The 23844-nt window shown below is 39.6% G+C and overlaps 1 protein-coding gene across 4 annotated transcripts in view; it reads right to left on the bottom strand.

The window, feature by feature from the left end:
* The window catches only part of taok2b (TAO kinase 2b), a 31419-nt gene extending 8409 nt beyond the window's left edge, over positions 1-23010 (bottom strand). Inside the window, exons 1-17 of one of the 4 annotated variants that reach the window (XM_059324309.1) lie at positions 22455-23010; positions 18920-19060; positions 16844-16915; positions 16653-16754; positions 15297-15342; positions 15102-15198; positions 14707-14820; positions 12814-12905; positions 12558-12651; positions 11463-11544; positions 9407-9574; positions 8448-8654; positions 7312-7571; positions 7004-7202; positions 6663-6791; positions 5744-5947; positions 5205-5444 (exon numbers count right to left, since the gene is read on the bottom strand). In XM_059324309.1, coding sequence (XP_059180292.1) covers positions 5205-5444; positions 5744-5947; positions 6663-6791; positions 7004-7202; positions 7312-7571; positions 8448-8654; positions 9407-9574; positions 11463-11544; positions 12558-12651; positions 12814-12905; positions 14707-14820; positions 15102-15198; positions 15297-15342; positions 16653-16754; positions 16844-16915; positions 18920-19051 — 2238 coding nt within the window. In that variant the 5' untranslated portion in view covers positions 19052-19060; positions 22455-23010. Of the gene's footprint in view, positions 1-1288; positions 5445-5743; positions 5948-6662; positions 6792-7003; positions 7203-7311; positions 7572-8447; positions 8655-9406; positions 9575-11462; positions 11545-12557; positions 12652-12813; positions 12906-14706; positions 14821-15101; positions 15199-15296; positions 15343-16652; positions 16755-16843; positions 16916-18919; positions 19061-22454 lie in introns of those variants that run through there. The other 3 variants (XM_059324310.1, XM_059324307.1, XM_059324308.1) reach the window with 3 other exon arrangements.
* Between the last annotated feature and the right edge of the window lie 834 nt (positions 23011-23844).

Genomic DNA, 23844 nt, shown 5'->3' with positions numbered 1-23844 from the left:
GGAAAACTAATATGTGCAATTGTCAGATGATAATTATTAATACACCCAATGTTTCTAACCATGTGAATCTCATAGTTTGAGAAAACATGAATAACTTCAGAACTAAAAATGTGTGTAACATCTAAAGTAAACACCATTTAAATGATCTTTTTAATACAATCAAAGAACACCTATAGGAATATCTAAAAATGGAAAATGCAACTGATTATCAAATAACAGGTGAAAAAAATAATTCTATTGTGGAATTAAATTACCATTTTCTGGTTTATAATTTTAATGAAGTCTATTATAGTCTTCTTCAGTCACAGATGCTGCTAGGGTTGTCAAAAGTATCGATACTCAAAAAAGTATTGATACTAAAACGTTGTATCCGGATACGATACTCATTTTCAAAAGTATCGATACCCACAGTATACACAGTGTCAGTATACATAAGCATAGAGTGAATAAGTTTACATAAATGTTGGTGACTGAAAAGTGTTATTTTCCCAGAATGAAGCAGAGAAAAGTCGACCTGCAACCAAACAGCAACACACACAGCCGAAAATATTGTTCTAATTGTTATTGTTTATTGTATTTATTTATTTTTTGCACTACCTCAGACCTGAAGCTTGTTATCATAGTTGCAGTTTCTTTTTTTGAACTGTTTTTTATCATAAATATTTAACCTGTGGTTCTGTTAATTTTTACATGTTGTATTTTTCTTGTAAATAATTTGTTTTTATCCTTGTGGTATCGAAAATGGTATCGAGTATCGAATATTTTCTTAAGTATCGGTATCGAGTTGAAAATTTTAGTATCGTGACAACCCTAGATGCTGCTGGCTTTATGTTTTGGTGGCTCTTAGATGAAGGGAAAGGCACTGTAGACAACAACAGAGACAAAATAAGTGATGATACAGAAGGAATGATGGTTTACAAAATGATAAAGGAATCTTTCAATATGATTAAATAAGTGGCTGATAAATCAGGGAAAAGTAAACAAATAAAGACGACGTGGTAATAATGGAAACAAAAATCATAAACACAAACAAGACAATGATTTTCACACAAAATAATTTATTTTTTTTGTGTAAAGAAAAAAAAAATCTGGAAGTATGACAAAATATTTTTCTATGCTTGCGAGCAAACAGCCATACAGTACGCCAACACTCATGCAGCTAAAATGAGAATAAAAAGAATGGCTGCCAAACAGAATGCAGTACTAGTCTGATAGATACTGCATAAATAAAATACATATATATAAAAAAAAATTCAAGGTGAAACAACTCTGTGGAAACGGTGTCACAACAAAACAGAATACAAACATGTAAACATACACAGAGGAACAGAAAATAACTGGAACACAAATGAAAATCAATGGCAAATAAGTTACATTCAATAAAACAATGTTTGCTATGAAATGCTTTTTTTAAAACTAGACTTCCCAAATGTAGGTCACCCAAAAGAAGTGCCCTACTTTTTCTCCCTCCAGGTCAAATGCAGTTAAGATCAAGTTTTCCTACTCAGCAATATTCCTCCATGCAAATGGCTCAAATGTCGTCCACCGGTTAAATATAGTAAACAACACTTTTTCCTACATAATCAGCATTTACAAACACTAATGCAATTTACTCATTTTATTCCCTTGCAGGAATTTTTACGTTCCTTTAATCTCAGATCTGTGCACGTGTGAACGGCACATTTTCTATATTTGACTTCATTGACATCAGAGCATTTTGGTGTTTAAGTCTTCAAATTTTCAAGAGCATGAGATAAAAACGGTGCTAAAAACAACTGTTAAGTTTATTTTTGGTCCGACTGAAGTAGAGCTGAAACGATTCATCAGTTGACAGAAGGGATGGGACGAGAGAAAAACACCAAGAAGATGATTGTTGTGAATTTCCATGATTTGGATAATTAGGAATATCTCAACTTACTTGAAGAAAAATAAATGTATATATTGTTTTCCTGATTTGTTTTGAATAACCACAAAGGGCAGGCTGCCCTTTTCTATTCCTAAGCACGGAAAAACTGTTTAATTGAATGTGTGGAAATAATTTGGATTCCAAACAAAGAACGATAAATAAAAATACTGTTTCTTTACAAAAAACATAGGGTAAAGTACGTTTTAGTGCCAGGTTTAAGAATATTTTGATGATTATTGCGATAATATAATGAATCACAATTATTTCTGCAGGAATAATTGTAACACAAACATAACAGTGTTATATCGTCCCATCCCTAATAGACAGATTAATCGATTCAGGTAAAATAAAAAAAAGGGAAAAAATGCTGAGTATCTTTTGGTTCTGAACTTTTGGTCAAAAGAAACAAAATATTGGAGAAGTTGCATTTTTTAAATTATTTGTATTTTTTATGTTTCATAAGCTAAATGTTTGATTGAAAAAAAAAAAACGCAGGTTAACGTTTAATGGAAATAATCAACCTAAACTGAAGAGATCTGTTCTCCCACTTTGTGTCTTTGGGAAAGTGCAAATTGAACAGATGCTTCTTCTGGATATCTTCTTGTCATATTATGGTGAACTGCTCAATCTTAATCTTTTCACATTCAGTAGTTGCATCAATCTTTGGACTTATTTTATGATTGCATGTCGCAAAAGATTGCCCATATGGCTTCATATAAATTAGGCTACACTGAAATATTAAATAGGTTTTTATTATATTATACTTTCACTACTACCACTCTTATGTTTCTACAATAACTTTAGGATATGTCACTTTACAAGAGACGTTAACATTTGTGCAAACAGTTGTAACTAGGCACTCAACTGCTGTGTATTTATAGGATTGATAAGGGGAAAATAGCTAAATGTTTACATGGTAAATCATAACAAGATTATTGCATAAAGCGCAATAAAAACAATATATCTAACTAAAATCTGAAGGATAATGTAAATAGTAAATAGCATCCAATGATGATGTAATGGCCCCAATCATTTTTTAAAGTCCTACAAGTTACGACCTAGCACTAACTTTTTTTCACTTCTAAACAGAGAAAATACGCTTCAAATGTCCTCCAGTGGTCCCAGATATTTCTATTCTGCTTATTGCACTCTTAAACCGACTGAGGGCTAGTGTTCAGGGTGATCTTAGTGAAATCATTAGGCATTTTTTGTTCTTTTTCACAGTAATATTCAGTTTTGGGGAGTGAAATTATAGCCACGACGCTATGCAACACTGTCATATTTGTTCTGAGCACTGAGATTACAGTGCACCCTTAGAAATAAGACCGCTATGAAGAAAAACACAAGATTGCACAAAACTGGTCTAAAAAATAACCATAAAAAATATGTCTTACAAATTAAGAGCAAAATAATAAAAATAAAAGAAAAAACTTTTACAAAAAGCACAATGATGAAAACTTCACTGGGTTTGGTACAGTAACCGTGGGAACAGCTGCATGTTTAGGTTTGCAGGGCTCACGGATTCAACAGTACAGCTTGTTTTGGAGCTTCAACAGCCAAAATAATCACTTTCAGCCAGTGCACACAGATGTGTGAAAACAGTTATGGAATGAGAGAGACATGTGGGCCCAAATCAAAAAGACAGATGATGGTTGAACAATGGAACGAAGAGCACGATCACACTCACACACACCACCGAGACATATTTCCCACTCTTTCCTTCAATTTGTTTCACACACTGCTATCTCCACGGCCGAATTTTCTTCCTGACAAACCTTCCAGATGAAGTTCTCCTCAGCCCACACTCCCACCTCGCCTCCTCACGGAACAACCTCTCTTCCCTCCTCTGTCTCTCCCTCTCTCTGCCCCTCCTCTCCATCTGTCTCAGCTCTCTGACCTCCCTGGGCAACAGTCGAGGAAGCCTGCTCGGCCTTTCCTTCTTCAAGAAGCCCAGATCTTGGAGTTTGACGCGGGCATTGACCGGCAGCTTTTTAAGAAGCTGTCCAGCAAGTTTTAGCACGATGGAGTTAGCCAGGTCTGCCAGGACGCTGAGGGGGCGTCCACTGAAATGCCTCACCCAGTGAAGGCCTTTGGCCAGGGGAGACTTGTTACTGCAGCGAGCCTGAAACTCTAAAGGCAAGCTCTTAAGGGGGACAGGGATTTTGGACTGGCGCCCGCCCCAGTTGCGCCCTGCTTTGGGAAACATCTCGTAGAGGTTACGCTGAGCCATACCGCCCAGGACCGACTGACACATAGCAAAGAGGGGCCGAGGCAGGCGGAAAAGGAAGCGCATGCACAGGCGGTTGACTTTGCGGGGTGCGTGCTGGAGGAAGTCACGGGCCGGCCTGACAATCAGCACCACCACCAGGTAGAGGGAGAGGAAGAGGGATGGAGAGCTGAGGAAGGAGGCTGAAATAAAAATCATGGGGATGTAATAAATCCCCAAACTGAAGGAGAGTCCTAAACTGAAGAGGCCGCTGGCCCAGAGGCTGAGCGACAGGTAGGTGGAGAGAGACAGAGAGCAGCAGGAACGCAGGAAGAGGTACGAGAAGAAGAGCGCCAAGAAGGCGAGCTCGGCGGAGAGAACGATAGAGGCCACAGACGGCAGGGGAGGGGAGCGACGGAGGGAGAGGAGGAAGATGGAGAGGAGAAGCAGAGTGAGGTTGGAGGGCTGGGCGGCGGCGGAGAGCGAGAGGAGGAGGCAGATAGCGTGAGAGAAGAGTGAAGGGAAAGAGGTCTGGGCGGGGGCGGGGGGAGGGGCGGGTACGGGCTCCAGTTCCTCCGCAGCGTCAGGGAAGTAAAACTCAGACAGCTCATCGATTTCACGGAGTCGTCTCTTTTCTGGGGACAGGGATGAGATGAGCTCTGAGGGACAACCGTCGGCCACGCCCCGACCCTCGTCTTCTTCTTCATCATCATCTGTGTCTACATGTGCAATTTTACTGGGATCATCCTCAAACTCCCACTGCTCTCCCTCTACCTCCCTCACATCTGTCCCCTCCTTCTCCTCCTCATTTCCCTTTGTTTTATTGTCCTCATCTAACTCATCTTTCCCTTCAACCAGCAGGACACTCTCACCCTCCACTCCTGTATACATTTCATCATCTTCCAATACTGCTCTATCGAGCTCAACCTCAACCTCATACATCTCCTCGGCCGCCACCTCTGTCACCTTCTCTACCTCTCCGTCCCTCTCGTCCTCCCCCTCTCCTCCCACCACCCCCGTCTCGCCGTCCCAGCTGCCGCCCGGCCCCTCTGGTGTCGGGCCCTCTCCCTCGTCAGGCGTGCTCTCACTCACTTTGAGGCTCTTGGGCTGCTGGCGGACCTCCACGGCGTGTTTCTGACGCAGCTCCTGCTCGCGCCTCTTGTTGTACTCCATCTGGTTGGTGAGCTCAGTCTGGTGCTGCGTGCGGATCAGGTCGGCCCGCGTGCGCTGCACCAGACCCAGCTGGCGGAACTCCAGCTCCTGGGTGGACTCGTGGTGACGAAGGAGCATCGCGCACTCCAAGTCCTTCAGGGTCTGCTTTTTGTTCAGTTCCTGGAGGAGAAAATGAGGATATAAAAAGGGACGGAAACTGAGTTTTGACGAAAAAACTCAGGAGAATTATTGCGGATGAACTGAAGCTGAACACTATTTTGCTACTTGATGTAATTTACTGTTTCTTTCTAAGATTGGAGTATGTCCAAGACTTTAACCAGGGGGCAGAAAATATTCAATGCAATAAAATCCTACATGGAGACTAAAGAGACTAGGGGACTGCTGGCAGCTTAAAATATGCTTCAGGAGAATTAAATTATTGATCCAACATTCATGAATCTAATTTTAAGAAAAGGTACCTCTCTGAGCAGGTCCTGCTCCAAGTTGTGGCGTGCCAGCAGCATCTTCCTCTTATACTGACGGCACTGTAGCTCATAATACTGCCTCTGTCGCCGCAGCAGGCCAGCTTCTTCCTCCGCCTGCAACTGCTGCAGACACTCCTTCTGATGCACCAGCCATTCTTGTTTCTCCCGCTTTGGTGTCGACTGATTCTCATTGAGTTCCTGGAATGGAAAGAACAGAAGAAACAGTATCGTTAACCAAATGGATTAAAGAGGCTGTTTGCATAGCGTTAGTATGAAATGGAGTTCTGAGGGTGAACAGCTACCAACTTATACAAAACAGGAACTGTGTTTCTATCCATTACAAGCTGCGGTTCCATTAAAGCTGAAGCAAATTTTGAAATGTTGCATGAAAGAAAATGCAAATTAGGAACGTTTCCATCAACTGGTTTAGAACGAATAAACAAAGCTGCATGAACGTATTTTACTCAAAAGATGGCAGTGTGATGTATTGCTGTCGGGTAATATGCCAGTAAACAGTAGAAGAAGAAGAGATTGCCCGAGAGAGAAAGACAAAAAAAGAGGTTGCTAATCAGACAACTCTGGCCACCCATGAGAGAAAATGGAGAGAAATCTTCAGGTATTAGATTCAATTTGGCAACTTATTATTGTTCTTACATGTCAGCTTGTCAGCAGAAACAGCTGATCAGTCATGGAGTTAAATGTTCGCTACATCAGAACTTATTCAGAAAAAGCGATTACATCTCCCGTTTAACTAAGAGACAAAAACCACCTCAAGAGAGCAAAAAAACTCCTGTACACATTTTAAAAGTTTTAGCAAATTTTGGTGTTTCCATCAAGCTTTTCTCATAATAATCTTCAAAATGTGATTAGAAATATGTTCATGGAAACACGACTTGACAAAACCTAGAATCACCTCTTTGAGCTGCTCTTTGCGTTGTCGATACTGCCGTTTCTGAGACTCCAGCAGACCCGTCAGCTCCTTCTTCTGCTGGCCCAGTATGTGCTGCTGGAACTTCTTCTCCTCGGTCAGAACCGCCTTCGTCTGAAAAAAAAACAACCTCATTAACATAACTGCAGTGAGAAGTGCAAGATAATAAATGTGTAATATTCAGTATAAAATCAAGGAATGTGTCACATATCACCAATCTTCAGTTTCTACAATAGTTTTTCATCCCACAACTCTGTTCAATCAACGTTCTTCTAGAAATGTTGCGTTTTCACATCTTGTATTCAACAATCACTCTGGTCTCTTACCATCGCTCCACGACAGCTCACCTCCTTCTCCATGATAGCTTGGTGCTTTTTGGAGAGCTTTTCTCCCTCCATTGAGAAGCTGTTCCTCTGATTCTCCAACTCTTTGTCCAGTCTCAGCTGGTGCTCGTCCATCTCCGCCTTCAGCTTGTTCTCCAGGCCCATCAGCTGCTTCTGATGCTGCCGCCGCATTCGCTTGTACCTGTGAGGAGACGAGGGTCACTTGTGGACTGTGAAGCCTGTTTGTATAATTATGAGCTGTAGTTTGTCTCCCTTTAATATCAATAAACCGCCCGTATGCTTCACCCTACCCAGACATCTGCTCTCTCAGAGCCGAGCCCTGCTCATGTTCCTGGATCTGACGGGTGACGAGCGAGGCCGTCCTGATGGTGGCAAAATGGTCTCTGCCTCGACGACGCCTTCCACCTCCTTCTCTACCTCCTTCTCTACCTCCTTCTCTTCCTCCACCACCTCCTCCTCCTCCTCCGCCAACGACACCAACAGCAGACGGAGCATCTCGTAGTGGGTCCACCTCTGGCTGATAGGGATCATCGTAAATGTTGTCATGGCTCTACACAGTGGAGAACGAAGAAGAGAGGTAAAAGACTTTTAAAAAACAGTTTGGTTTAGGGAAATGAATTTACAACTGGCTAATCTAACTAAATGTTAGCATTTTTCTTCTTTTTAAAAAATTATTATTTTTACTAGTTAGTGTAATTTTTAGATTAAAATGTGTCCACAATCCCTCCCCCAATATCAAACAAAATAAAATTATTTAATTAATAAATAAATATATGACATACATAATATAATAAATAAAATACAATTAACTGAAGAATTAATACATATAAATTGAATATATATCTGTATAAAAATGTAAAATATATTAACAATATATTTGTAATACATTAAATATGATGGACAAACTAAAATAAAATAAATACAAATGAAAACGATAATAATAATAATAATATTAATAGGATGTCTAGTAATTTCAGCCTGATCACTGTCCAGAATTTACATAAATGTGCCCCAGACTTAAAGTTATCTTAGTACAGGGGCTTTGGTTCAGCGAATATTCCTGCTTCTAGGTGGCAACACTGACATCTACAGAGCATCAGCAGATCTAAACTGGTGCTGCTATTACCTTCTATTTCCTGTAGGTGGTGCAAGTTTAAAAGTTTAAAAGTGGTCTGATAATGATTGTGCAACACCAGTATTTAAGAGCTATAATTAGCAAAAAATAAAGACATTAAGACACAAAATTTAAATTCTGGGAATCACAGGACCAAACATAATAGAAAATGTATGCTTGTACATAATGTATTCACTGATTTCATCTTAAAATATCAGTTCAGAAAAGAAGTTGGCTCTCTTTAAGATACATTCTAGGCTCTGTGTTTGGGATGGACAGGACTCCCACAGACAGTAAAGGACTGGGACTGACCAGGGGCTTGTGCAGGACGGAGCTGTTGGAGGTGACGGTGTGCTCTCCCTCCTGCATCATGGCCATCTCCCCGCTGTCGTCAGAGCCGTCTGCCAGGCTGTTGACAGAGCTGCTCTGGGAGCTGGCGCTGATTGACATGGAGGGCAGAGAGTGGGAGCTCTCCATGCTGTTGACTGTGCCGGTGCGCAGCATATAGTGCTCCACATCCTGGTGGGAAACAAATGGAGGAAGATTTGTGAAAACAGCTTTCTGTGTGAATGCAGGATGATTTCTTTACTTCATAGGGAGTTTATGTGCTTATTCCTTTCTGGGATGATATGCAAAAAAAACTATGAAACACACTAACAGTGAGACTCTGGAAGTGCAACCCCAAATTCTCTGAATACCTTCATTTCCTTTTCGAGGAACATCAAACTGGAATTAAATGCTGATGGAAACAAAGGCCTTTGTGTGGAGAGGAAGGGGCCCTGAAGTCACAATATATACTGAGAAGTACGATACAAAGGCAGGATTGATGCTAAAACCAGCTGTTTTTACTCACAGACCCTGATACAGGCTTCTTTCTCTTCAAAAATATTAAAATAAATAGGTTTGTTTGAAGTTTTATCTTTAAGACAGTACTTCTTTATTTTGTTTGACTAGAATTCCACTCACTGCAGGAACTCAGTTATGAGTTTCTGTAGGTTTCAGTTTCAAGTTTACAACAAAATGTTAACAAGAGTTTTGTCAAGTGTTTGTGGGTCCTTGTTTCATGCTTGTGGTTAACAGGATTTCCGACACATGAAAATACAATGCACAACTTTGAGGCAACACAAACTGCTCTCACTTCACTCGCATTCAAAACAATCCACTGTAATGGTTTTAGTAAATGAAAAGCTAAAAAGGTATTCATCCATCAGTCACTGAGTCTCTAACCTTACAATCCGTCCTACAGCTCTCCTCCTCTGGCCCATTCTTACCTCTTCCTCATCGCCTCCTTCTGGTGCGGGACCGTTGTGTGCTTCATGGAAGAGGATTTTCTTCATCTTCCGGTACTGAAGGTTGTCCAGCTCGCGGACAGCATCCTTGGTGCGGGCGATCAAGTCCATCACAGCGGTCATGGGACGCTCTCTGCATAGGAAATGGTGCTGCAGGGATGGAAGGGTAAAGAGAGTAAATGTACTATTAAATAGTCTCAGGATCCTCAGTGGCTGAGATCACGTCCACAGATTAACTCCTCTCCATATATCTGTTCAACTGCTTGTGAACCCAAATATCTAATCAGCCAATCACATGGCAGCAACTCATTGCATTTAGGCATGTCGACATAGTGAAGACGACCTGGTGGAGTTCAAAGCGAGCATCAGAACGGGGAAGAAAGATGATTTAGGGGCTTTGAACGTGACATGGTTCTGGTCTGAGTATTTCAGAAACTGCTGATCTAACACCACCTCTAGAGTTTACAGAGTATGGTCTGAAAAAGAGAAAATATCCAGTGAGCCAAAATGCATTGTTGATGTCAGAGGTCAGAGGAGAATGGTCAGACTGGTTGTAGATAGTAGAAAGGCAACAGTCACTCAAATAACCTCTCGCTACAACCAAGGTCTGCAGAAGAGCATCTCTGAACGGAGAACACTTCCAACCTTGAAGCAGCAGCAGCAGAAGACCACTAGCCACTTTATTAGGTACAGCTTGCTGGTTTACAAAGTAACCGGTGAGTTTATATTCAATTGAACAAAGACTATTTAACTACTATTACTATTTAACCTCTGGGTTGGGGTCGGATGACACCAAAAAACGTGTAGTTTCTGTTGTGTTAAGGCCACATGCTTTACAAGCACAACTGCAGAAACTAGAAGATGTTTCCTTTCAAATGAAGCTTTACACATGTATTTTGGCATTACAGCTCTTCTGTTATAAGCTTTGGCTCCAATTTTTTTTGGTCTAATCCTGAAAAAAAATCATGTATGTGAAAGATTGACACGCTCCTCCTTTTAATGTGTCCATCAGTCGTATCGTCTTTTAATACACTAAAGAAGACTTTCATGTCAAAATGTTTTATTTAAATACATTTTGCATTGTGGCTACGAGTGTGCAACTATAATACGATAATACATGACAATGTGCAGACTGGCACAACATCTGAGAGCACCATTTATGCCTGACACATAATGTACATCACATACTTTTATTAGAACACAAATTATATTTATTCATTCGGTTTAAAAAAGATATGCTGCATTCACGTGGATTCAGGCAGATGGTAGACGGACAATACAGGACAAACAAACAGTCAAACTGAGCAGCAGGACAGAAAAACAAAACACGCATTATGATATACTGCCATGGTATTATTTAGAAAGCATGGAAAAAAATATATTAAATGAAATGATCTGTCTATTTTGCAATTTTGCTTTTATGCTCTTGTTATATCTTGGATTTCAAGCTCTCATATGAGGTGTTTTTGCACCCAAATTATTATCCTCTATATCAATTTATACAACGTCTCAACTTCTTCTGAATCTGAGCTGTAAATTTTGTCAAATAGGACAGCAAAAAACTCCTGCACCCTCCTTGTCCCTCCCTTCAAGCCCCTCCTCTCCACGCCAAGAGTGACAGAAAGTTGAAAGTGAAAACCAGTGACATTGTTTTGTCATTGAAAAAACAATCATAATGTACAAAAATATAAAAATAAATAAATAACATAACATGATTGTGAGATTGTAATTTTTTCATGTTTATTTCATTTTTCAGTTGAACATTTTTCAGTGCCAAAACTTGTTTCAATGCCAATTTTTATTTTCAATACCTCAGTTGACTGTCGCTGTTGTAGCTCCATACGGCCTCAACGAGTTTTACTGTCTATTTCTCGTCCACTAAAATGATCCTGTTTGCCCTTTATAATCCGTCTGAATACACGCGTTTGCAGCTCTTATTCAGATTTCCTCTCACTTGATCATAAAGACAATCTGCATTAAAGAGATGATCACACACCGCCACCTGCCTTCATGCACAACATCAAACAACACTTTGTACCTTGAGCAGCACATCAGAGGTAGGTCTGTCCTGGGCGATCTTCTGCAAACAGGAGTCCACAAAATTGCGGAAATAATCCGACCTGAAAATGAAAAACTGTTGTTATAAAACCAACATTAACGCTGTGACGTTAAATGAAAACAGCTTGTAAAAGCTCAACTATAAATTAAGGTGGTCTCATTTTTATATTTTCAAAAACGGATTTGATCACTTTTACTATCAACTATTAATTATTTTTATGGGAGTTGTAGTTTATTGCAGGATGTCCCAACGCATTTAACTTTTAACCATTCAAATGTAATTTTTCTGATTGAACTCTGGGGTGAAAAAGTCGTTTTGTGGGTTTTATTTATATAGAACAGAAATTATAAAACCAATGTCTTCTAGCACGCAGACTAATTTTACTAAACTGGAAGCAGGCTCGACTCCCGACTCACTCTGCCCTTTTGAATGAAGTTATGCAACATTCACAATTAGAAAAAATTAAATTCTCATTTTGAGGGTGTGAAGACAAATTCTATAAAATCTGGCGCCCCTTTATAGATTATTTCAACAGAAGCAAACCAACACTTCCCGCAATTTAACCTGATGTTAATATGAAGACAGGACTGAGCTATTCCATACCCTCTTCCATTTCTGTCGCCTCTCATGTGTTTTGTTTGTTTGTTTTTATTCTTCGGTGTTTATATGCGTCATTGATATATAAGGATATGTCAAATAATACAAATCTGTTTGTGTGTTTAACTCCAAAACCCAAATAGTGTTAAAAAAAAGAAATGATAAGACCAATGTTGTTACCATTATGCTTCTTAAATCACTGTGATCTGTAAGTACCCAGTCACAAACACGCGTTTGTCTAATGTAAACCATCTGCAACAGACACCTCTTCATACCAGACAGCTGTCATTGTGCAAAATTTAATAATTAATAGTTTCTACATTTTTAACTCCTTCTTCAGCGCTGTACCAACAGAAGATAATTCAAGAAAAGTAACATATATATCATCTCAAGCAACATAATTAAAGGCTCCTCTTTGCACATTCCAAACGTCTTATTTGTCTAAAAGGACACGTAGGAAGTTTCAGCAGCTCTCACCAGTGATTAGACTGCAACACAGGGCTCTCGTTCTGGGCGATGTGGTATAAGGCACTCATAGCATTCATGTTGAACAGAGGAGGCTTCCTTTCCGCTAGAGAGTGACAAAGCACGACATAGCGTGACATAGACGGAGAGTGGCAGATAAAGAGCAAGAACAAGAACAAAAAAAAAAAGAAGAAAAGAAGAGGGTTGAATGCTTTCAGCTTTGTCAAGAGCACACTTGTGGACCATTTGATGCTCTCATGTCTCTTACCCAGCTCTATGCAGGTAATGCCAAGTGACCACACATCCACCTTCCCGTCGTACTGACCCTCGTCCATGGCCAGGATCACCTCGGGGGCCATCCTGCATGGGGGACACAACAAAGCAATTGAGCGTTTCCATCCCTTTTTCCTTTGATCCTGGACCAACAGAGGACACTGCCTCGGGGCTCACCATCATCTCTACGTCTACACCACATGAATAGACATGAACATTACGAGGGTTCGGCTGCCTCATGTCCATAACAACAGTCCTCTGTGCCAAGAACAGCGAGCTCTGATGTCTTTGTGTGATATGCAGGTAGCGCTGAAAGGATTAGTCGACTGACACCTTTTACACAGCCTGTTCAAAGCCGGAATGGTTAGTCTTTATTCCCCCGTATAAAAGACGGAGTTGGAAGTAAAAGAGCCGCTGGTTCAGTGTATACATATATGTACGTAAATATAAATAATATGTAAATAAACATCAGTGCCTCAATGAAAAAAAAAACACTTTGCCATGACACTAACGGTGCAGGCACCTTTTCCAAGTTTGAGCTTCACTCTGCTGCTTTGAATGAATTTGAATCAGACTTCCCGGCGGCCGCACCTTGCTGGAAACTTGTCGTTTCATGAGTGTGACAATAAATTAAACGCAGCCAGCCAGAGGCGAGTAGTCGGCTATTTGAAGTTTGGTGTACTGCAAATAAAACTCAAGCTACCTGCAGGACCAGATCCCATGAGGGGTGAGAGCAGAAATGTGTTTCTGTTTTTGTGACTTGGGTAAAGGTAATTACTTAATAAGTAAAGAAGAAATAATGAGATTTTAAAAGCTAAAGACATTTTTGTTTCATTTTGACTGAGAGCTATTATCCTAAGGGCTGCCTTTAATGTATTTTCATAGAGGTTGCGTTTTCCAGTGTCATTTTGATGTAAAGAGTCTTTTTTTAAAGACATACACTCACCGGCCACTTTAAGTCTGTTAAACTGCTTGTTAATGCAAATATCTAGTCAGCCTATCACATGGCAGAAACCCAATGCATTTAGGCATGTAGACATGGTGAAGACGAGCTCCTGAGGTTCAAAGCAATCATCAGAATGGGGAAGAAAGGTGATTTAGGGGCTTTGGACGTTGAGAAACTGCTGATCTACTGGGATTTTCACACACAACCTTCTCTAGGGTTTACAGAGAATGGTCTGAATGGAGGTCAGAGGTCAGAGGAGAATGGCCAGACTGGTTGTAGATAATAGAAAGGCAACAGTAACTCAAATAACCACTCGTTACAACCAAGGTCTGCAGTGAGCATCTCTGAACGCACAACACTTCCAACCTTGAAGCAGTAAAAGGCCATACTGCCACTTTATTAGGTAGCGAGCTAATAAGTGAGTGTAGTTAACCGCATTTATTTGCCATTTGTTAACATTTTATAGGCCTAGAATATACAGTTTTAAGGGCATGGAGACACGAGTGTGTGGTCATGTCAACACCACAATGCCTAAACAAAATGCAGCGAGAAGAGGTGGTGGAGGATGAAGGACAAACACATCCTTCGTTTCTCTGTAAAGCATGAGAGTGTTGACTTCAAAGTGGCTGCTCAGTGACTGTTTTCTGCAGTGGAATTCTGGGACATGTAGTGTTAAAACTGCAATTGCTGTTACCACGGTAACCAGGCCTGTCTCCAAATCAAATCTTCGGCATTACAACTTTAAAAACGGCTTTCAGGTAAATTAGGATAAAGGGGCATACTTAGTGGAGCTTAAAAACATCAGGGGAGGGTTGATGACATTTTTTAAAGGAAAGTCTGGAAAAGCTGACAAATACAGACAAGTTGCAAGGTTTGTTGTAGCATAATTTGGTGTAATTCTCATGAATTCAAAAGGCGTGACTGTCAAGTCTGATGTCTCACCAGTAAGGTGTTCCCACGAAGGAGTTGGCTGGAGCGACGATGGAGGCAGAACCAAAATCTCCCAGTTTGACCTGCCCCGGCTCTGTCAGCAAGATGTTTCCGGCCTTCACATCCCTGACAGACAGAAACGATCACATAAGAGAAAATGAAACAAACAGACACATATAAGAGAGAAAATGTATTGTTGGATGCAAAAGAACGTGTTGCAACACTGTGTGTGAGCACACGCAAACACACACACACACACACACACACACACACACATCATTGCATAAGCTCATCTCAGGCAGCACAGTTTGTGCTTTCTCCCCTGTATTTGTTTTGTCTCTTCAGAAGAAGTGTGGGGGAGGAGAGCAGAACAGATACAGATAGTGAGAAAAGAAATGGGGGGTTACCTGTGAATCATGTTGTGAGAGTGAAGATAAACCAATCCCTGCAATGCACCATGGGTTATGGCAGCTATTTCCACTTCCTGGAGGGGTTTCTTGTGGACTGGGAGAAGAGAGGTATTAGGGGATATCAGCGAATTACTTCAGTTGTGTTAATTAATGTGTGTTAATTACTCATGTCTCTATTGTTTTTCTTCTTACCTTCTAAGAGGTCAGAAGCTGAGCCCAGGCAGTACTCCATCACCAGCTGGGAGAGACACAAAGGGGGTGTTCAACTCTAAGCTTTTTTTAGGGAGCCAAACCAGGAGCACACTTCATGTTAAGGACTTTTTCCACACTTGACCTGAATGCAAAAGCGTTTTTTTTTCCAGGCAGTTTTCCCTGAGAGGTCACTACAGTTATTGAAGTGTGAGAGCTGTTGTTGGACTAAGGTAGAGCCGAGAAAAGCGTTCTCATGTTCACCTCAAAATAGAGCTCAGAGCATCTCCTAGAGTCTGTTTTGGATGTAAAAGCAAACTCTTTCACATTGTAGCACGTGGCTAAATGCGTCATATTAGTATTATCTAATAATATAAACAGTATGAATCAGAGCCCGACAGATATATCGGTTGACAGACATTATCGGCCGATACTGGCCTATCAAAGGCTTATAAGTATTGTGTAAATGCTGTTTGATATGTGCTGTTCTAAAAAAATATGATATTTTTATACATTGTCAGCAACAAACTGAAACTGAACTGTAAGGATGTTTATTTAACCATTTATTAATTGTCTGGCAATATAATATATTGTATGTATGATGTACAGTCATAGAAAAAAAATTAGATCACCCTTGTTTTCTTCAGTTTCTTGTTCATTTTAATGCCTGGTAAAACTAAAGGTATATTTGTTTGTACAATTATGAGCTATTTTTGTTGTTATCATTATATTTGTCCAAACAAATGTACCTTTAGTTGTACCAGGCATTAAAATGAACAACAAGAAACTGAAGAAACAAGGGTGGTCTAATATTCTTTTCCATGACTGTACAATAATTTACATCAATGTTAAATGTTGTTAAATAAAGTTTTATGTTTGAGAAAGTAGCTCTCTAGGTACATTTGCAGAGTGGTAAAAAACATAAATAAGGTCTATTTTCATTCCAGTTCAAAAAATTACTATATCGGTTAATTTTCCCCCTTTAAAATCAGTATCAGCATCTGCCTCAAATATCCCAAATCTGTCAGGCTGTAGTAAGACTACAGTACTGTGGGCATCATTATTAAAATATGGCATATTTCCAGGGGACCAACAACCCTTTAAGCAACTCTGGAACTGAACCTGCTTTGAGTTTAGTTGCTGTAACATTTTGGAAATGCACAATGAGTGAAAGTCTGTATTAAGAGGAACCGGTTTGTTTGAAACCGGCTTTTGAACTGTGTTGCAACACCTTTTCATCTCTGTATTGTAGTGAAAACATTACCACACTGAGCAGCGTTTCGTAGATTCTGCAGATGTGTGTTGCATATTCAATTTACAGGATTTGAAACAAGTAGACACACAGAGACAGAGACTCACCCATGCTGTGTGCTCTCTCAGGTAGCAGCCACGGTACTCAACAGTGTTGGGGTGGCGCAGTTTCTGGAGGAACTTCACTTCCTTGATGATATCCTGCCATTTCTAGAACACGAACAGAGCCGCAATGACTGACTGATAAACTGATCTGACATCTGCGACAGGTGACGGATTAGAGAGCTGCCAGGTCTTACCTCATTGGACTGTTTGCCACTATAGGACATCTTCTTGATGGCCACCACCTCATTGGTGCGGATGTCATGGGCCTGATGTGGAAGGATCATGAAAAACATGCGATAAATTACTTCTTGAAAAAGGTAGAGGTGCCGCTGCTCAATACCTCTGGGATTACTCAGGCTTTTTTTTACAATCAGACCCAACAGAGAAACCAATATCACATAAAAGAAAGATTTCTGCTGAGCCTCCTTCTCTTCTGGCCTCTCCTGCTGATCCCTTCATCCTTGACTAGCTCCTTTTCACCCTTCATTAAACAAGAGCGTTACATCCACCACTTGTGAGTTGTCCTTTGTCCTTGACTCGCACTATGCTTTTACCTTCTCTCCTGACACCTTTCATCTTCTGCTGACAGGTTTGTCCCCCTTGTGTTCTCATCGGCAGGACCTTCATCACCGCCGTCCCTCCTCTCTAACAGACACCATCTCTACCCCACAACTAGGCCCATCACGATAATAGACCCATTTTTATTCCTTGGCTTTTTAACACTGCGTGAGTTTTGTGGTCCTCTGTGTCTTTTATTTCTTTTACTACTTTTAACTACGTCTTTTATTTTATTTTACTATGTTTATCTGTTTGATTGTATTGTTTTATTTATGGCATCATTTTAGATTTATACACTTATTATTTATTGCTGATTGGTATATGGAATTGTTTGTTTTATTGTTGATTTTATGTACAGCACTTTGGAGACGTTTGTGTTGTTTAAATGTGCTATACAAATAAAGGGGATTGGATTGAATAACTAAATCGACTTATCATTTCATACATAAAATGGACACAACATTTTTTTTCTCCACTAGATATATTGTCGTTTACATGCGTGTTTGTTTACATACGCCATCAACATTTTCGCCAGTCGCGCTGCTACTTCCCCTTTCTCTTAAAGGAGCCACGCCACTCTAAAAGTGGACGCGTTGTGGTTGTAAAGAAGACTTTTTGTACTTTTTGTGTTGCGTGTAAAGTAATGCTGCAAATGTTTGACAGAACATACATACATACAGACAAAAAAACGTATATTTCCCAAGCAGCAATTCCAGCTGTTTATATGCAATGTATAATATAATTCAAAATATTTATCTCAGTGCATTTTTTTTGTTAACAATGCCTGAGAGTCTATTTTATTTGTTTTGATTTCAGTTTATTTATTTCGGTTTTATTCATCCAGGATATTTTAATATTCACTTCCCACAATTCAATTCCAATGTTTAATATTCTTGAGATTTAAAAATGAATTGCTGTTGAAAAGGATGTACTTGGATTATTATGCTCCAATATCATTATATCAGTGGCATAAAATGATCCTAAAACGACATCAACAGTACTATCGTTCATCGTTATAGTTTCTGGGTAAATACAGTACAGGCCAAAAGTTTGGACACACCCATCTGATTCAATGCGTTTTTCTTTATTTTCATGACTATTTACATTGTAGATTCTCACTGAAGGCATCAAAACTATGAATAAACACATATGGAATTATGTACTTAACAAAAAAAGTGCGAAATAACTGAAAACATGTCTTGTATTTTAGATTCCTCAAAGTAGCCACCCTTTGCTTACTAGAATATAAGACATGTTTTCAGTTATTTCACACTTTTTTGTTAAGTACATAATTCCACATGTGTTCATTAATAGTTTTGATGAATTTACAATGTCATAGTCATGAAAATAAAGGAAATGCATTGAATGAGAAGGTGTGTCCAAACTTTTGGCCTGTACTGTACATCGTCCTAAAAAAAATTGTTATCATGACAGGCCAACCCACAACATCACTCTCAACATCATCTGGCAGCGACTATCCTTTGTTTTGCTTACCTTATCAGACCAACAACCACTTTGACGCAGGATAGAGTCACTGCAGCGAATACGTCTCAATGATGGGAAAAAGCTGCCTTTTCATTTTATCTATGCTGTTTTTGTCAAGCACAGTGTAGGAGTTTTCGGGCAACAACCTGATACCAACAATCAATCACTGTTAGAGCTTGGGCTGGCCAATACATATCATCAAAACCATATGAAATAAAGTAACTCACGAAGTAGACCGCTCCGAAGCTCCCATGGCCGATCTCCCTCAGGTCTGTGAAGAGCTTCTCAGGGTCCTCCCTGAAGAACAGCTCAGCCACCTCCGGGTCCTTCAGGCTCCCGGCCCGCACACTCGACGGCATGGCCAGCGCCTGGTGAGCGTGGCAGAGACACACTGGGTGAGCGTCTGCTATTTGGAAGCATTACCAACATTTGTGTTGGAAACATGAGCCGCCTGGGAAATATGGGCACTGGCTTCTCTATGCATTTCTAACTATACATTATTTATTGAATCTATGTTATTATTCATGTGTTGTGCGTGTGTGTTTGCTTTTGAAACATTTCAAACTTAAAAGGTCAGCTTAGAATTGATAGAATAAAAATATTCTAGTCTTGATTGACACACATAAGCACATAAATTATCAACAGTGATGTAGTTTAAGCAACACATTTTAAATGTCCATCCAGAGATCTACTGGTTTGCAATTTATGGTCTAGTCACTTCAGTTCAAATTTCCTGCTCTACATCTGCATTTAGACTGTCTAAGACTCCAAAAATGAAAATGTTTGTTGGCTCATATGGATGGAAAATATCAAAGTGCCCATCAGCTTCAAATGACCAACCATCCACCCACCCATTCATTCATCCATCCATCACCACCCATCTGTCTCTCTAGCAGGAATGTACGGCTGAAAAATACTGGCAAAACTCAACACTGCTGTGTTTACCGTTTTGATAATTCACATTGCAGTATTCAAACATGGTTAATTACCATCATTTTACAGTATATGTGGCTTTAAGCGTCTGTAGATCCAATTGGAAATTACCATTTGGGCACCAAATAATATATTTTAGAGATCAAAATATCTTGAGGCTTCAACAATTGTTTCATCTTCCTCCCTCATGTTAAAGTAAGACTCAAAAGTCATACAAAACGATTTGCATTCTCATTGCATGCTAAACAAAACACTTCTCTAGTAACGATTTTGGCACATCATTCACTGGTCCACCAGCCTGCACACTGGTTGGTATGTATATCGCAATAAAACACAATAAAATCAGACTATATCATCAAGTGGGCTAAACAGTTTAAGATAAGTTATAAAAAGTACACTTTGTTCTTTTTAATTTTCTATCAAGCAGTAAACTGTTTGGTTAGTCTACTATAGTTTAATTACTATATTTTCCAATGTAAATGTAGGGGTGTGATGAAACATTGATCTGCATAAATGTATTGTATATGATTCAATAATCAATAATTCAATATCATTGATGCAAAGTAAATATACTGAGATTAGTTGGTTGGTTGCTCCCTTTTTAACAGGTTCCAATGTCCAGTACCTCATATATCACCTGCATGTGCATGCTTTTGTCAACATTTTTTGCATGCTTTCCAATGCAACCATGATTGCACATGGTAATCCTGATGCTATATCAACATATTGCCCAATAGAGCCCAATAGAAATATATGGACTAAAGTTGACATCATGGTCATAAGGAGCAAAACCCGCACTAAATGGATATATAGTACAGAATATAGTCCAACAAATACTGGATACAAGATGACAAAATATCTTCTGTAAATTTCTAAAAAACTAAACAACAACCTTTACAAGGATCTCTGTTTTTTAAAACTGTGGCCAACATCCATACTGAGCAGGACATTTTAAAACACCAGCCTTAGTCGATATGTCGTCAGACTCCAGTACAGAAAGAAATCTCTATGAAAAGCAGTATGCAACAGCAGGCTAAATTTCACAAGATAAAAGTAAGCTGCCGACCAGTATAGCAGGCCTATGTTTTTCCTATCTTGTTCCGACTTTGTTTAAGCACCACTACAGAGTTCGATATCTCTCTTAAAAGGTCATCAGAGGTTTCCTGACCAATTATAGAAATACAGCCAAAGGAGTGGTGTTCACAGCTGAACAGAGCCCTGAGAGTTAGTTTAAATAATAAATGTTATAAATATGTGGCTATTAGAAAATCTGATTAGACCATTAAAGACTTAAACTGGTCACTGATATGATCAGTTTTATATCATGTCCTGTGGGGTCAGGGCTAGGGCCGGGTATCGTAAAAAGAAATTATCCCAGTACCAATTCCAATTCTTCATTTGATACCTTTTTTTCCCAACTTTATTCAATACCCATCATGTCAAAAATGCCAACACCGCTCATCCCCAGCCAAATGATTTTTACACAGATATATTGCCAAATGCAACTTTTCCAGAACAGCTGTAGCTGCTGTGGTAATGGGCCAATCACACGCCGCATTAAAATGAAGAACACTTTTGATGAATGGCTCCAAGTAAAGTCACCCAAGATCTGTTATGATACCACTTGGTACAGATAATTGGTACAAATACTTTGTATTTCAGCCAACATCTTAAAAGGTATAATGTACCAATACTTAGTCTGAGTCAGGGCAACATGACACCATGTACCCTGACATAATATCCATGCATGGTATTTACACACTTCTAAAATCTAGCAGAAAACATTAGATAAAATGTCATGCTAACACATATTTCTAATTAATTACAATTAGCCTGTCTTGTTTCTAAGTTTGTTGTCATTTTAATTTCTCTTGCATCAGAAATTATAATCACAGGATATTTACTTTTAATGATTATTTAATTACTGTTCAGTGATTACATGCTAGATGTGTGCTACTACAGAAGGTCTTCATAAAACCACACAATATTTCTCACTATAGTGCAGACAGCATCTGCTCATTTGTGTGATGCACTGTCTGTTAAGTTCACAGTCTGGCACGGGGTACATCACGGGACATTAGGATCTTGTCAGAGGGTTAATGAGGATATGTAACACATGCTTCACATATTATTTAAGTGGTCATAATTAACCACTTGGCCTTTATTTAAATCTTCCGTACACTAGCACACACAAAATGAACAGATGAAACATTTATTTTTAAGGCCTTACATTTTTATTGCTCCTGTCAAAGAGGAAGCATGTGGTTCCCTTTAAAAATGAGAAGTTCTTTCAATCTTGCAACCAAGCCTAAAGCCTAAAGCAAGCTCTCAATCTAAAGGACCCATCCATGAAATAGTCATCCAGGCAGGAAGAGGCAACAAATGCTAGAATTGTGTGGTTTCATTCAAAATGATCTCTCTAACCTACATGAAAATGAACACCCTGGGCATATTCTGGAAAACAAAATGCTTATTGTCCTTCTTTGGTGAGACAGAGAAGTAATTCTCCTGATAGGGGCTTGCCATCAGTATCATCAACAGTGTACATCTCAGCTGAGCAAGCTAGATGGCTTTTGCTTGGCTGGTCAATTAGGCTATCTTTGCTCTGGCTTACCAAAGAAATGTATGACATGTATTCAACAGCAGATAACAACAACTCAAGGCTGACTGAGGCTGCAGGCCAACAACAAGCCTACATGTCAATGTCAACCTTTCCAAGATGGGAAAATTAGCTGGTTAATGATGCTAGACAGTCTTCCCCCTGCAGAGAAACATAGGGAGGCGCATTGGGCTGCTTTAGCATGCTGAATGATTTATAACATGTCTTACCGTGGCTTTTGGGATCCACTGTAGCTAGCTCAAGAGCTAGCTAACCGGCCTGGCTGGAAAATATTGGTCCGACTCCCCTTTCCTTCTGCTCGTGTGTCTATTCAACACGAACAAACCGCATTGTGTCTGTCGATGCTTTTACTCAAACCCCTCTCCATCCTGATGCTCCCACTCAATTGGACAGCTAGCACGTCTGCACGACTTGACATGAGTATAGTGCCAGTCAATTAAAGTGACAGCTAGCTGACTGACGCCTGCCAGCTGAACTAGCCAGGCAGCTAGCAGCAGAGTTGTCTCCCCAACAAAATCAGAGGCTAGCTCTCTAGCTGCTGTTAGCAACTCTGCTAACTAAATAACGTAGCGCCAGGAGCTGCCTGGGACGTTTTCAATGGGAAATTAATTCATTAATTTCCGCGGGTCCACTCCGTGCCCCACTTTGTGCTGTCATTACGTCAGTGTTGTCTGCGGATTTCATCTCCTGTTCGTGTTATCCCCATTTTGCTCGACTCTCATCCGTTTTTGTTCAGGACTTCATGATGGCGGAGCGGGGCGGGAGCCGAAAGGAAAACGGAAGTGCTCTTCTTCGACGCTTTGGAAGAAAAGCACAGGAGCTGCAACGACGCCATCGTGTGGCCGAGGACATTCACCAACACGTCCATATAAAACATAATTCAGATAGATAGATATCTTTATTGTCATTGTACAAGTACAATGAAATGCCACAGGAGCCCACTTATAGATGCAATAGAAAATATTTCCAATATAGTATATGAAAAAATATTAAGAAATGCTATATACAAAAAGTGCAAGGTAAAAAAAAATACTATATGACAATACTAGAACATGCTATAAAACACACAAGAATAGAATATCAATAAGATAGAAAGTAAGGGTGCTGCAATGTATGTCTGAGTAAAAATTATAAAAGTAAGCAGATTTGACAGTATGTAATATGAGTATCAGTGAGTATCATCCAATATAGTGATGTTATACAATGTTAGCAGCAGGTAAGAGTATTAAAATGTAGTACCTATGTATTGCACATGGAAAAGCATTAATGTCCATGAAGATAAATACGGTGTAGATATTGCACATGAAGATATATCTACACTGTATTTATTTATTAGTCTATCTCTATTAAAACCACTGTAAATAAACAGCGAGGTTAATATTATCAATATAATACTTTTACTATTAACTATTAATTACATTATAACATTAATTAAGCCAAAATAAATCAGCTTTTGTTTGTCCATTTTCCTTTTTTTCTGCACCAGAATGACAGATTGAAGATTAAAAAAGACTTAAGAAGACAAAAATGCACCCTGCGAGTGTTACAGCATCCATGTATTATACCAGTTTTATTATAACTGATACATTAATGTGTAAT

The sequence above is a fragment of the Centropristis striata genome, chromosome 21 (assembly GCF_030273125.1).
Source record: "Centropristis striata isolate RG_2023a ecotype Rhode Island chromosome 21, C.striata_1.0, whole genome shotgun sequence".
Taxonomy (NCBI): Eukaryota; Metazoa; Chordata; class Actinopteri; order Perciformes; family Serranidae; genus Centropristis; species Centropristis striata.
The sequence above is the reverse complement of the archived record's forward strand: the minus strand, read 5'-3'. Positions and strand labels throughout refer to the sequence as shown.